This window comes from the organism of the source record quoted next, unplaced genomic scaffold, assembly GCF_019419815.1.
Source record: "Pyrus x bretschneideri cultivar Hongxiangsu unplaced genomic scaffold, Pyrus_bretschneideri_v1 Contig41, whole genome shotgun sequence".
Lineage (NCBI taxonomy): Eukaryota > Viridiplantae > Streptophyta > Magnoliopsida > Rosales > Rosaceae > Pyrus > Pyrus x bretschneideri.
The window spans coordinates 2,029,499-2,043,109 of NW_025999735.1; the positions used below are offsets into that span (position 1 = coordinate 2,029,499).

The 13,611-nt window shown below is 38.7% G+C and overlaps 3 protein-coding genes across 3 annotated transcripts; 2 read left to right on the forward strand and 1 right to left on the reverse strand.

Moving 5' to 3' along the window:
• Positions 1–896: 896 nt before the first annotated feature.
• Positions 897–4,407, forward strand: LOC103959477 (glutathione S-transferase DHAR3, chloroplastic). The gene is made up of 6 exons (XM_009371827.3): positions 897–1,194; positions 1,682–1,772; positions 1,958–2,101; positions 2,456–2,573; positions 3,445–3,585; positions 4,010–4,407. The coding sequence occupies exons 1-6, from the start codon at positions 978–980 to the stop codon at positions 4,094–4,096; spliced, it is 798 nt and encodes a 265-aa protein (XP_009370102.2). The 5' UTR covers positions 897–977; the 3' UTR covers positions 4,097–4,407.
• Positions 4,408–8,634: 4,227 nt separating this feature from the next.
• On the forward strand, positions 8,635–11,414 carry LOC103959478 (rRNA-processing protein UTP23 homolog). The gene is made up of 5 exons (XM_009371828.3): positions 8,635–8,798; positions 9,198–9,617; positions 9,736–10,038; positions 10,946–11,008; positions 11,156–11,414. The coding sequence occupies exons 2-5, from the start codon at positions 9,213–9,215 to the stop codon at positions 11,243–11,245; spliced, it is 861 nt and encodes a 286-aa protein (XP_009370103.2). The 5' UTR covers positions 8,635–8,798; positions 9,198–9,212; the 3' UTR covers positions 11,246–11,414.
• Positions 11,415–11,974: 560 nt separating this feature from the next.
• LOC103959488 (geranylgeranyl pyrophosphate synthase 7, chloroplastic-like) lies at positions 11,975–13,241 on the reverse strand. Its single transcript, XM_009371839.2, has one exon. It carries the CDS (start codon positions 13,202–13,204, stop codon positions 12,038–12,040), a length of 1,167 nt encoding a protein of 388 aa, XP_009370114.2. The 5' UTR covers positions 13,205–13,241; the 3' UTR covers positions 11,975–12,037.
• Positions 13,242–13,611: the final 370 nt, after the last annotated feature.

Sequence of the window (13,611 nt, forward strand, 5' to 3'; positions counted from 1 at the left end):
CTGCTTCATATTTTATGAGCTACATACAAGTGTTGGGGTGACTATAATTGAAGTTTTTGTTGGTTTTTATTTCAGTAATGAAAGATAATGTCACTTTAAATTTCTTTTTGTTGAAATTTTTGATGTTCTCTTATCATTTATGTTTCAACTTTCGCATAAAACATTAAAACGGATATCTACACTATTTGGTTTAACTTATGTGTGGATGATGTGTAGAATTGAATTTTAACTAGTATTAACATCGTTTGGTTCAAAATTTGAAAATTATTGCAAAAAAAAAAAAAAAAAAAAAGGTGTTACAATTTACAAATCAATAAAGTTGGCCAAATCCAAACCCAACTAAGTCCAAATCCCATTCAAACCCAAACCTAAATAGACCCGCATGAACCTAAACCCAACCCAAATCCAAAATGTCAATGTTACCCAATCCAAATTGTGAACGTTGAGTTTGAATCCTCTCTGGATCCCTTCCTCCTAATCCACCAAATTAGGGGATTCGTGCCGTTGAAATTTGATCCAACGGTTATAAACATGGGCCTACTTTAAAAGTTATAATAATTTTAGCCGTTTGATCAAATTTCAACAACACGGATCCCCTGATTTGATGGATTAGAAGGAAGGGATCCGGAGAGGATCCCTTTCCAACATTTTATATAAGTTTTTTGTTTTTCAACTTCCTGGCCTCTGCCTTTTGTGGAAAAAGGATATTGCTGAGTCGCAACATGAGTTTGTAATAATGTGGTTCAAATTTGTCTTTGATCGAAAATAAAATTTTACTTACAAGTAAAGAAAAATACAATTAGACCAATAGTACTAATTATCATAAAAAAATATTAAATAAATGTGAGAAGTGTGTGCCACGCGTACAGTTACAATCTGGAATCTCCTGGTACACAAAATCAGCTGTAGCGAATATAGCAAGTTCCAGCATCACTCTTCGCCACTCCTAATCCCCTCGATAAGCTTTTGATATTGCAATGTCGACCACCGCCAGAATCCATCCGACGGCCTCCGCTGTGCTCTCCTCCACCACCAAACACCACCTCCGGCCACCTCCCAACGCTGTCGTATTCAGAACCAATCCCAACTCCCTGCGGCGCCACGGCACAACAAGAACCCTCACGGTGGCAATGGCCGCCCCTCTCGACGTTTGTGCCAAGGCTTCCATTACTGTTCCCAACAAGCTCGGCGACTGTAAGTCTATTTGGTGTCCTAGAAATTGCAGGAGAATACCCAATTTTCAATTGGGTCACCAACCCATGTGGCGGATTTGTAGCATTGCTATGTTTCGGATCATCCATTGCGCCAAATTCATAGAAATTGATAGTTTTGTGTACATTTTGTAGAAAAGTATTCTTCTTATACATATTTTGGGGGAGAGAAAATTGAACGGAAAGGTTTGGGATTTCAATAACTATCGAAATTATGGACATAACATGAAAAGATGATATCTTTACATTGGAGTTTTACATTTTTACATACATAGAGAAAATTTCAACCGGCATTGTTGGAAATGTCCGATAACTATGTCGAATTTAAGTTGTCTTATAGTTTCGTTGTTACATAATGGTTTATAATTATTGAAGTGGGATATTGTTTAATGTGTTAGTGTTCGTAGCGGTACCATTTGAATCAGGGGAGCACATTATTAAGTGTTTGTTTGATAACTTGTCTTTCCTAGGTCCCTTCTGTCAAAGGGTGTTGCTGACACTAGAGGAAAAGCATCTCCCTTATGACCTGAAGTTGGTAGACTTGGGCAACAAGCCAGAATGGTGATTACCTTGAATTTATCTGGGATTGAATTTTATTTCTTTGGTGTTGATTCTTTTTCTATGGTTGAAAAATTGTAACTTGTGTATGCTCTAGCATACAACCGTAAAGTGCAAATATCTGCTGCTATTTGGTTTTATCTTTTTAGTTCAATGACTTTGTTTTATCATTTTGTTTCTATGTTTAGGTTCTTAAAAATTTACCCAGAAGGTAAAGTTCCTGTGGTAAAACTTGATGAGAAGTGGGTTGCGGATTCTGATATTATTACACAAGCACTGGAAGAAAAATACCCTGATCCACCTCTGGCAATGCCCCCTGAGAAGGCTTCAGTGTATGTTATATGTCCTGTACTATGCATTACTCTTTCGTTACTTTTCACTAGGACATATGTAATGGCTTGACGGCCAAAATATTGAAGCGTCAATGTTAGTCTTGTCGAGATTTTCATTTTACTTATGCTGAGTAGTGTTGCCATCCTGATTATAAACTATAAACTTCTTAAACTAAACCAAATTTGGTTTCCTGATATTGTGTGGCTGTTTTGAGAAATATATCATGTTAAGTTCACCTCCAGAATGTTCGCTAGTCAGAACCTTATTTATTCCACAGTTCTATTTTTGGCTTTGCTGTCTTGTCATAATATTATAATTGTTTAGGTTCATATTTGAAGTTTTTATCTTTGCAGTGGATCGAAGATCTTCTCTACTTTTATCGGTTTCCTTAAGAGCAAAGACGCCAAGGATGGAACAGAAGAAGCATTGCTAAATGAACTTAAGTCTTTCAATGATTATCTCAAAGAAAACGTGAGGCCTTCTACATTCCTTCCAGTTTTTGCTGTCATATTAATGAAGTTTTCATTCACATTTTGTGAATAACTGATGCCTTGAATTTATATCAGCTTGCTAATTTTGTTTTGCTTGTTCATGAAAGTTAATTTGTTTGCATATGAAATAATCAAATTAATAGCAGAAGCGTGTTTTTATACAACACAAAAATTAAAGTCTACACCCAACAAAAATACTCATAATAATTTACCCGGGATAGAACCTCTAGTGTGTGTATTACACTTACCTGGAGAACCTTTGATGTACTTCAGGATGTATGAATACATACATGTGACTTGTGAGGAAGTTGTGCAGTGGCAAAAAAAATTGATTCACAACATTAATTGCATGGGAGATAATTTGTCGACAGGTTAAGAGCCTATATAGGCTTTCTCTTAGAATTTTAACAACATAATTCCTCTAAGACAAGTGAATACCTTTCTCTTATCTTACAACTTTAATACCCGAAAACAAAACGGATCTTTCACAATTCTATAGTTAAAATGTTCATGCTGAGAAGATGAGTCAGAGTCAGGTGACTCCCGGTGATGAATGTCACCCCTGTAGACAACCAAATTCGCAATGCTATGTCTTTCTGAAGAGCATTAATGATCATCGTGCTTTCTACCCATGCCATGTTTTATCCTACTAAATCCATGTCGGATTAAACCATCAGTGGTTATACTCTTATTTATCAGAAAATAAAAACAGATTTAGGATGCTATCTTTCGGTGCAATAGCCCTTGATGTATGTGCTTTTTGTGAAGTTAAATATCTTCTAGTGCAGCCATGCTTAGAAAAACCAAATTGAATGGATATATCTTTGACATTTGTCTTCTATGTATTAAAGGGTCCTTTTATCAATGGGAAAGTGGTTTCTGCTGCTGATTTTTCACTTGGACCCAAGTTGTATCATCTAGAGATTGCTCTGGGGCATTTCAAAGATTGGTCAATTCCCGATTCTCTTCCATATGTGAAGTCTTACATGAAGGTATGTGAAATTGAAATGTGTGTCGCTAACAAGTTTACACTGCTAAGGAACAAGAGGTTTATCTTGATTATGAAATTGACATCACGACTCCTGGAACTTTGCTAACAACAACAACAACAACAAAGCCTTTTCCCACTAAGTGGGGTCGGCAACTTTGCTAATAAGATTAACTAATTACATCTAGATGCACTTTTTTCTGGAGTTGCATCATAAATTTTGAAATTGGACTTGCAAGAATGTCAAGGATCGTATGAACTTATACCATGTTAATGGAAGTTCTGTGACCATATTGTCAAAAAATTTGTAATCGTTTTGAGTTTAGCCCATGTAGTTCTTGCTTTTTACTTGTGCTTGTGTGAGGACTATAACTCATTTTGTGCTTAGTGAAGTATGTTTCTAACACTGCTGAATTTCTGACGTGCAGAGTATATTCTCACTGGATTCATTCGTTAAAACTAGTGCCCTGAAAGAAGATGTCATTGCGGGTTGGCGTCCAAAAGTCTTTGGTTAAAATGTCTTGCTGCTGTTATCTCTAGGTATCTATCTAAACTTTACCTGCACTGTACCTTAATAAAGTCAATGGTTTCTCTATTACTAACCTCTGTATTGGAGGCCACATTGTAAGAGGAGAGTATCAGTACACTGAGTTCATAGATTCAGGTGGGAAAAAGAAAAAACAAAGAAAAAAAAGGTCATGACGGGTGTAGAACAGGGATTGTTGCGTGTATTATAATTTAGGAACTCCTCACGTAAGTGTGTCTGTAGAATTACTAAGGGGATTGAAATGTTAATGCAGATATTGGAATATGTTGATGTTTGACATCGTTCTTCATTTATTTTTTATCTTTTGCTACAAAAGCTCAACGAAAGTAGTACGTCGAGGTTATAGCAAAGCTATTGATGTTGCATAGCTTCGAGTACAGAAGGTGAAAGTTGCTATAGTTACGTAAAATGCTCCTAAATGATAGATCTAGCAACAGTGTTCAACACAAGGCGGAATGTATCAACCCGACAGTGAACTTTTCATGCATTGATCATGTCAATTGTGCAGCATGGCAAAGGAACCCAGCTTGGTTGGGTTTTGGCTGCACCTAAACAATAAACAGTACAATGGAGCCGGCCAAGCAGCATCGAAATGAGCAAGCTTTTCGAAGTGACAATTTTTGGCACGACACAACAACACATTGAGAAAGCAATTAAGGTTGAGAATAATTTTGCATTTGTGCTTGCAACTTTGAATGGATTCATATCGCAGTACTTGATGTGGAAACGGGTTTTGGCACCAAGTTGAGAAAGCAAATAAGGTTAATGATTAATGAAAAGGGACATTGACATGTCGTCACATGTCGTCAACATATGTAAAAGTGCTTTTTGAAAAGGGGGAATTTTTTTTTTTTTAATGTTCCGCAGTATCTTGGTTCCCAGATGTTTTGACCGTAGGAGTTTTGTCCTCTCATATGTAAAAGTGCTTTTTGAAAAGGCAGTGTGCTTTATACTGCAACATTATATTTTAGAATTGTTTGTGGAATGGCTGGGTTTGATTTTTGATAAAAATATGTGTTTCAATTAAGCTTGGAAGAAAATTTTAAACACTTTTAACTTATAAAAGTGTGTTAGAAACAAGTCCAAGTGCTTAAAGTAATTCCACCCCCTTGCCTCGACAAGGGCTAGGAAGACTATCACAGTTACCATTTATCATTCACAATTAATCTTTGCCATTATCATGACAATTAATATGGAATTAGCTTAGATTTTTTTAGTGTGACGAGAACACGGTTTGGTATATCAAGTGTCATAATACAAGTGGTTGGATATTTAAAAAAAAAATTCTATCTACTTATATTACGACACTTAGTGAACTAGCCGTGTTATCAATACATTGAAAAATTTCTCCAATTGATGAGGAGGAGTTCTCATTAATTCACTCCATATCTGATTTACGAAACTTCATGTTTAGATCGAAACTACTATAAAGATGATCGCTACCAAAAAAAAAAAAATGAAGTATGAGATCGTTTAATTATTGAACTGTATAATATATATATATATATATATATATTGTCACATCCCAGCCCGAGACGGATCACTTCTCGGGCCCACTCCACCACCGTAGCACGATATTGTCTGCTTTGGGCTTACCATTCCCTCACGGTTTTGTTTTTGGGAACTCACGTGCAACTTCCCAGTGGGTCACCCATCATGGGATTGCTCTAGCCCCCTTCTCGCTTAACTTCGAAGTTCCTACGGAACCCAAAGCCAGTGAGCTCCCAAAAGGCCTCGTGCTAGGTAGGGATGAGAATATACATATAAGGATCACACATCTGGACGATGTGGGATGTCACAATTATCCACCCCTCTTAGGAGTCCGACGTCCTCGTTGGCACACCACGGCTAGGGTTAGGCTCTGATACCAAATTGTCACATCCCGGCCCGGGGCGGACCACTTCCCGGGCCCGCTCCACCACCGTAGCACGATATTGTCCGCTTTGGGCCCCAACCACGCCCTCACGGTTTTGTTTTTGGGAACTCACGAGCAACTTCCCAGTGGGTCACCCGTCATGGGATTGCTCTAGCCCCCTTCTCGCTTAACTTCGGAGTTCCTATGGAACCCAAAGCCAGTGAGCTCCCAAAAGGCCTCGTGCTAGGTAAGGATGGGAATATACATTTAAGGATCACTCCCCTGGGCGATGTGGGATGTCACAATCCAACCCCCTTAGGGGCCCGACGTCCTCGTCGGCACATTTCCGACCAGGGATTGGCTCTGATACCAATTTGTCATATCCCGGCCCGGGGCGGATCACTTCCCAAGCCTGCTCCACCACCGTAGCACGATATTGTCCGCTTTGGGCTTACCATTCCCTCACGGTTTTGTTTTTGGGAACTCACGAGCAACTTCCCAGTGGGTCACCCATCATGGGATTGCTTTAGCTCCCTTCTCGCTTAACTTCGGAGTTCCTACGGAACCCGAAGCCAGTGAGCTCCCAAAAGGCCTCGTGCTAGGTAGGGATGAGAATATACATATAAGGATCACACATCTGGACGATGTGGGATGTCACAATTATCCACCCCTCTTAGGAGTCTGACGTCCTCGTTGGCACACCACGGCCAGGGTTAGGCTCTGATACCAAATTGTCACATCCCGGCCCGGGGCGGACCACTTCCCTGGCCCGCTCCACCACCGTAGCACGATATTGTCCGCTTTGGGCCCCAACCACGCCCTCACGGTTTTGTTTTTGGGAACTCACGAGCAACTTCCCAGTGGGTCACCCATCATGGGATTGCTCTAGCCCCCTTCTCGCTTAACTTCGGAGTTCCTATGGAACCCGAAACCAGTGAGCTCCCAAAAGGCCTCGTGCTAGGTAAGGATGAGAATATACATTTAAGGATCACTCCCCTGGGCGATGTGGGATGTCACATATATATACAAATTCAATAAAAGCATTAAGAAGTGTCTAACTATTTGCTACAATTGATTGACTAAACAATTTTTTTAATTAATTTTTTTGTAGAGATGATTTTTAATTATAATATTAATGATTTGATTATAAATTTATAGATTGTCAATTAACACTCTGTTTGGATAAAGAAATTTAAGATTACTAAGAAATTTTAAAATGATGGAATTTTATTTTATAGAATTAGTGAATTTTCTTATTTGGTTAAACCTAAAAGAACGATACAATTTGAATACGAAAGTTCTATTTTTAAACTCTCATTTATAGAAATTGGAAATAGCACTTGCTTACATGGAATTTAAACGTGGGAATTGGAGGTCTCAAATTCTAAGTTATTTTTTCTACGTTGGCATTCTAAATTTCTGTTTTATGAATCTCAATAGGAAAATTGGTGCATGTCAATTTATAAACTCTGATTTCTAACATCAGCTCATTCACCTCTACGTGGAGCTGCTCTAGAAATAAGGTTGTGTGAGGTTTTTTTTCTTCAAAGTGAACCTATCATACGCCACTTGGTATAATGGTCTAATGGTATTCTTATTCCACTTATAAATAAGAGCTCTTAGGTTTGATTCTTGCCAAAGGCGAATTTAAACCATATTATTATGTTTAACCGAATGTGAGGTTTAGCCCACTCCCTCACCCATAGGGGTGGGTTTGGTATGGTTACCGTACCAAAACCCCGATATCAATTATTATACCAAACTTTTGATTTGGCAAAATCTATTATCATTACAATACCAAAAATTTTGGCCTATCGGATTTCGGTATGCCAAATAATTCAGTTAGCATGGTATGATAATGGTAATTGACACTTTGTTTTGGGTCACCTTTTTGGCCAAAATCTGATTTTTTTTTTTTTTCTCTTTTCAACCCAATTCAAGGACAAAACTTTTTTTTTTTCTACCTTTATCTCATATATGTAGCCTAAATTCATCATTCACATCCACACACATACTAAAATCAAATGATGCATCAAGATTCATATGGAAATTAAGGTTACAATCCAAATAGAAATTACAAACCAAATAAAATAAAAGTTTACAATCAATAGAAGTTAAAGTTTCAATGAGGATCCTCTCCGGATCCTCTTTGTAAGGATCCTTATATCGTGTTCGTTCATCGTATATCATACGGTCAATTTTCCTCAGGTACTATTTGTGTTTAATTTTAAATAAAAACATTTAAAATAAAGAAAAACTAATGAAAAGTCCAATAAAACTTTAATTTTAATGAAAAATGACAAATAAATGTGTAGTAAATAGTACCAAGGAAAAATAAAAATGTGGTTTTTCATTAAAAGCGAACAGTACTTGAAGTATTTCGTTAAAACTCTCTTAAAATAATAGTTTCGAATATCAATACCATACCATAGAATTTCGGTTTAGTATAATACCTTGCTATTATCGATTGGCACAAAAAATTTGACCAAATCGGTATGATATGGTTGACATGGTAATTTGACAAAAAATCGACCCGTACTTACCCCTAGATAATACCATTTGTTCAAAAAAAAAAAAAAAAAAAAAAAAAAAACCCATCATAAAACGGCGTCGTTGAGCATAGGTCTGAAACCCAAAATCAAAAGGAAAGAAAAAGGCAATTTTACCCTATTTCTTTCCTCTGCTCTCTGATTTCAGCGGCAGCCCAAGATTCCTACCACCATTCGGCGGCAGACCCCCCCTTTGGACAAGATTTCGTCGGAAGCCGACCAATTCGAAAGAGATTTCCTCGTTCCCCACTGCTTATTTTCTTCAGGTTTTCTCCTCTTTTTTCAAATTTCTTCAGTTTTTATTTTAATTTTATTTCGTTTTTCTTCAAATTTTCCGGCGACCCGCTGGATTAGCTTTGAATTCTGAGGTCTCTGTTTGATTCCTGGAACTGTAAATATTTTATCTTTTAAATACACACACATATATATAATAAGGGTTTAGGGTTTTGGGTACCTGAACTTCAGTTGGGAAGAAATTTGACGTATGGAACTGTAAATTTTTTTTTAAATACATATATATATATCATATTTAGGGTTTAGGGTACTTGTACTTCAGTTGTTATGAAATGTGATTTATGGAACTGTAAAAGTTTTAATTTTGAAGTGTAATTGCATATGCATATTTGCTTTAAGACTGAAAAGATTATTATTGGTAATCTGGGCAGCATTAGGGTAGAATTATGAGAGTGAAAAGGCAGAAGCGTCACCGGAAGAGTGTGAGGTTCTACACAGCATGCTACGGCTTCAGACAGCCCTACAAGGTGCTGTGCGATGTTACTTTCGTGCATCACCTCGTCACCAATCGCATTACCCCCGCTGACAAGGCCATCTCTAATGTCCTCGGTGCCCCTGTCCTGCTCTTCACCACCAAATGCGCTATCGCCGAGTTGAAACAACATGGTCCAATGCTTGGTCCTTCGTATTCACAGTCTCTTGAAGCTGCTAATAGCCTTATTACTGCAAGGTGTGATCACGAGAGTCACGTGAGTGCTGAAGATTGTATATTGGATGTTGTTGGGCAAAGTAATTCGGAGCACTTCTTTGTTGCTACTCAGCACGTTGATCTTCGTCGGAAACTTCTCAAGGTCATTGTCTCACTTTATTTCTTATTATTATCTTGTTGGCCTCCTCGAATCTGTTATACAAATTCTTTTGATGTATATCCTTGAGCATGCACCGACGGAGACATCTTTTCACTTGCAGATACCAGGTGTCCCTGCTATTTATGCTCTGAGGACTGCTCTTTTGCTTGAGTCCCCTTCTGATGCTCAACACCAATTTGTCAAAGCTTCTGAAGAACAACGCTTGCATATGACTGACTTGGAATATAAGATGTTGAAGAAGAAAAAGAATATTCCGAATTCTCTTAAAATAAACGATCCTCCTGGTGAAGAAGATGGTTCTGGAGATCAGAACATTGAAGCGCGGGCTGTAGCAAAGAGGGATACTGCTAGGATAGGATTGGGCGTGAAGGATAAAGTTCAATTTAAGAGAAAGAGGGCAAAGGTACTACCAAACTCATTTCTTTCATGTTCATGTATTTTTCTTTATGTATTTTTCTTTCTCAACATGTCTGCTTATATTAGTTTTATGTGAGGCATTTACTTCACCCCATCAACTTTTTCGATATGGACTCCACGTAATATGAAGTAACATGTTGGAAGGTGGACATCTGTTGTGTTTATTTGGATTATGAAAACTCTTGTCAGTATTAAATATTTATACCATACACTATATACGGATAGGCCTGCGTATGCTGCATCATGTATGCTGCATCATGGATTAACATTAATATGATTGATTTGAATTACACCGTATTTTATTGCACAGTATCTTTTCCAACTCTGTTCCCCCTCTTTTTTCTTACCAAGATACTCATATCAAGATATCATATTATGGAAATAATGTATATTTTCACTAGGAAGATGCTTCCCCGGATCTACATGAAAATTCAATGAAATCTTGTTCGTGCACCTGATACTCAAACAAAGAAACAATGCTTATACATTTATTGCATGGGGGGCGGGGGACTAGACCCGAATGAATTCTTAAAAAGGCAAGAAGTGTCAAAGAACTAAGATAAAATAAGGAGAACTAGTTAACCGTACATCCTGTAGTTTCCTTAGTCAGTGATTAGTAATGCGTATGTTGTTCCGCATTCAGATTTATTTGATGGCTATTTTGTGATGGACATTTTTGAAATCAAAATCTTGTTTGAGCTGGATGTTTCTGGGAGTATGGATAGATTAAATCATTGTTTCTCTTTTTCCAAATTTTTGGTAAAATTAAGTAGAAATAATTGGACTAATACAAATTATTACGTCATGGTGGCATGCAAATACTGTTAGAAATGGTTACCTTAAGATGACTGTTTCAATGTTTATGTATTGACTCCTTTTCTTCCACCTTACAGGGTCCAAACCCCCTTTCATGTAAAAAGAAAAAGACGAAAAAGCCAGATCTTCATTCTGCACAGGTGAGCTTGAAAATATTGTTTATACCACTCCCCCTCCACTGTACTACCGGCTAGTCACAATAGTTGACGGCAATAATTCAATGTCTTACCATCCTTTAAAAAATGCACGCCCTTGTGTACCTTTTGAGATTCTGAAGTTTCGTGCAGGAAGGGAAGGATGCAGATGCTACTTTGAGGAGTCGTAAGAAACGGAGTAGGTCACGGAAAGGCAAAAAGACTCTGGAGGCAGATGGTTAATGTTCCTTGGCTAAAAGGTAATGTAATTTAGCTTTCATTGGAACGAGATGAATGAGCAAACTGTACTTTGGTCAATTTTGGGGCAAGTGTTATTTGAGGGAAAGGTTATGTAATTCTGTCGACATCATAATTAGCTAATCATATTTATAGCCCTCACACTAAGTTCATATAGAGTTTGTCTTCTTTTCGACTCTGTCGGTGTTAAATATTTATTGCCAGAACCCGTGCTCACCGCGCTTTGAGACACCCGAAAATGCTGTATTTTCCGGGGAAAAAAGAGGGCTATAAGTGGGCCGTCTGCTATTGCTATAAGGGCTGCTCGCCTTTATATGGCAAGCCTTGTGTCCTCGAGTCGGTTTTCTCCTGTGCACTATATTCCAAGAGAACTACCGATGAACTACTCAAACACTGCAAAGCTACACTAGAACAATATAAAGTCACAAGAGCTCTCGAAATTACTAATTTATATCTGAAAGTTAACCTTTGAGAGTCAAGATCCTCTCCGAATCACTGTGTTTGGAGCCCAAGGATTTGGAGTTTTGGCTGTTGAATAGAGAGAACGAAATAACCGGACTCTTGGTTTGTGTGAGACGGGCAAGTGAAATGAACTAATGAAGACTGTATGATTCAAAATGAATGACACAGATCTTTGAGTCTATCGATTATGGGTAAAAAGATTTGGAGAGGATCTCAATTCTACCTTTGAAATTCAAAAGAATAATTAACAAGTAAACAAAAAACAGTCTTCATTTATTAAATAAAAAAAATCAAAGGACAATAAGAATTGTTCCTCTATGTCTGTCTATTGGCAATATAATTGGCTAAATAATACAATGGAGCCGCCCTAGCAGCATCGAAATGAGCAAGCTCTTGCACTGCTTGCGCCACCAACTCAGCAGCAAAATTCTTTGCCCCTTCAATCCCCATCAGCTTTGGATATGTCGCCTTATCGCTTGCCAAATCTTTCCCCGCTGTCTTCCCCAATTCCTCTGATGATTTCGTCACGTCCAAAACGTCGTCCACCACTTGAAACAACAACCCTATACACCTTGCATACTTCCTCATCCTCTCCACCTCCCCTTCACCTGCTCCTCCGATGATTGCCCCGCAAACCACCGATGCCTCGAGGAGCTTCGCGGTCTTATGCACGTGAATGTACTCGAGTTCTCGCAGCGTCACTTCTTTGCCTTCGCTTTGAATGTCCACCATTTGACCCGCCACGAGGCCTAATGATCCGACGGCCGAACCAAGCTCAGTGATGGCTCGAACCACACGCTCCGGCGATACTACTTTTGTTGTCTTGGCCGCTATATGTTCAAAAGCAAGGGAAAGAAGCGCATCACCGGCTAGAACTGCGGTTTCCTCCCCAAAAGCCTTGTGGTTGGTAGGCTTCCCGCGACGAAGATCGTCGTTGTCCATGCAAGGGAGATCATCGTGAATAAGCGACATGGTGTGGATCATTTCAACGGCACAAGCTGCTGGGATTGCAAGTGACTCATCCCCTCCAACTAATTCACATGAAGCGAGACACAAAACCGGCCGCACGCGCTTTCCGCCAGCCAAAAGCGAGTACCTCATTGCCCTATGGATTTTCTTGGGGTACTGCACGGGTACGGCCTCGTTCAACGCCTTGTCCACCATCTTTGCCTTCGTTGACATGTACTCATCGAATTTGAACACCGGAAACTGCGTGGTTTTGAGTGGTGTGGCGATTGGTTCTCCATTGACGAGCAATGGTTGGAATGCAGATGATGAGTCAGTAACTTGTGTAGTTGTGGCCTTTATCTTCATGCGAATGAGAGGAGTTGATGAGGTTCTAGTGCTGCCATTCGGAATTTCGTTGAGACGACCAAAATTAGCAGCGGTTTTGAGAAGGGATGGAGTTTCATAGCCTAGGATGGTTGCAAAAGAAGCCATAAATTCCTTGCTTGTTGGTATCAAATTTTTGGGTGAATGCATGATGAACTTGTTAATTTGGAGTTATAAACTTGTAGTCGGAGAGGCGAAGGAATAAAAAGATGCTGTTTACTATGTGAATTTGTATAGATTCATGTTATTCCTTTTGATGTAACTTTGTCTTCTATTGTATCATTTGGCCTCTAATCTTTTTTCTTTTTTAATGTTTTGGATATTTTTGGCTCTTCTCTCAGAGCATCTTCAGTGATGTTCCTCTAATTGTCCCTGCCATTGTATAAACCCTATATATAGGGTCAAGCATCTTCCAATGGGTCGGAATTAGAGTTCCTACAGTATAGAGATTTGCCGAAGTACTAAAAAGAATCCTCAAATATAAGGACGTTGTAGGTACTCTCAATGGGGTGGGCCCGTATTCTTTTTTGAGTTGGGTGATGTTCCTCTTAATCTTC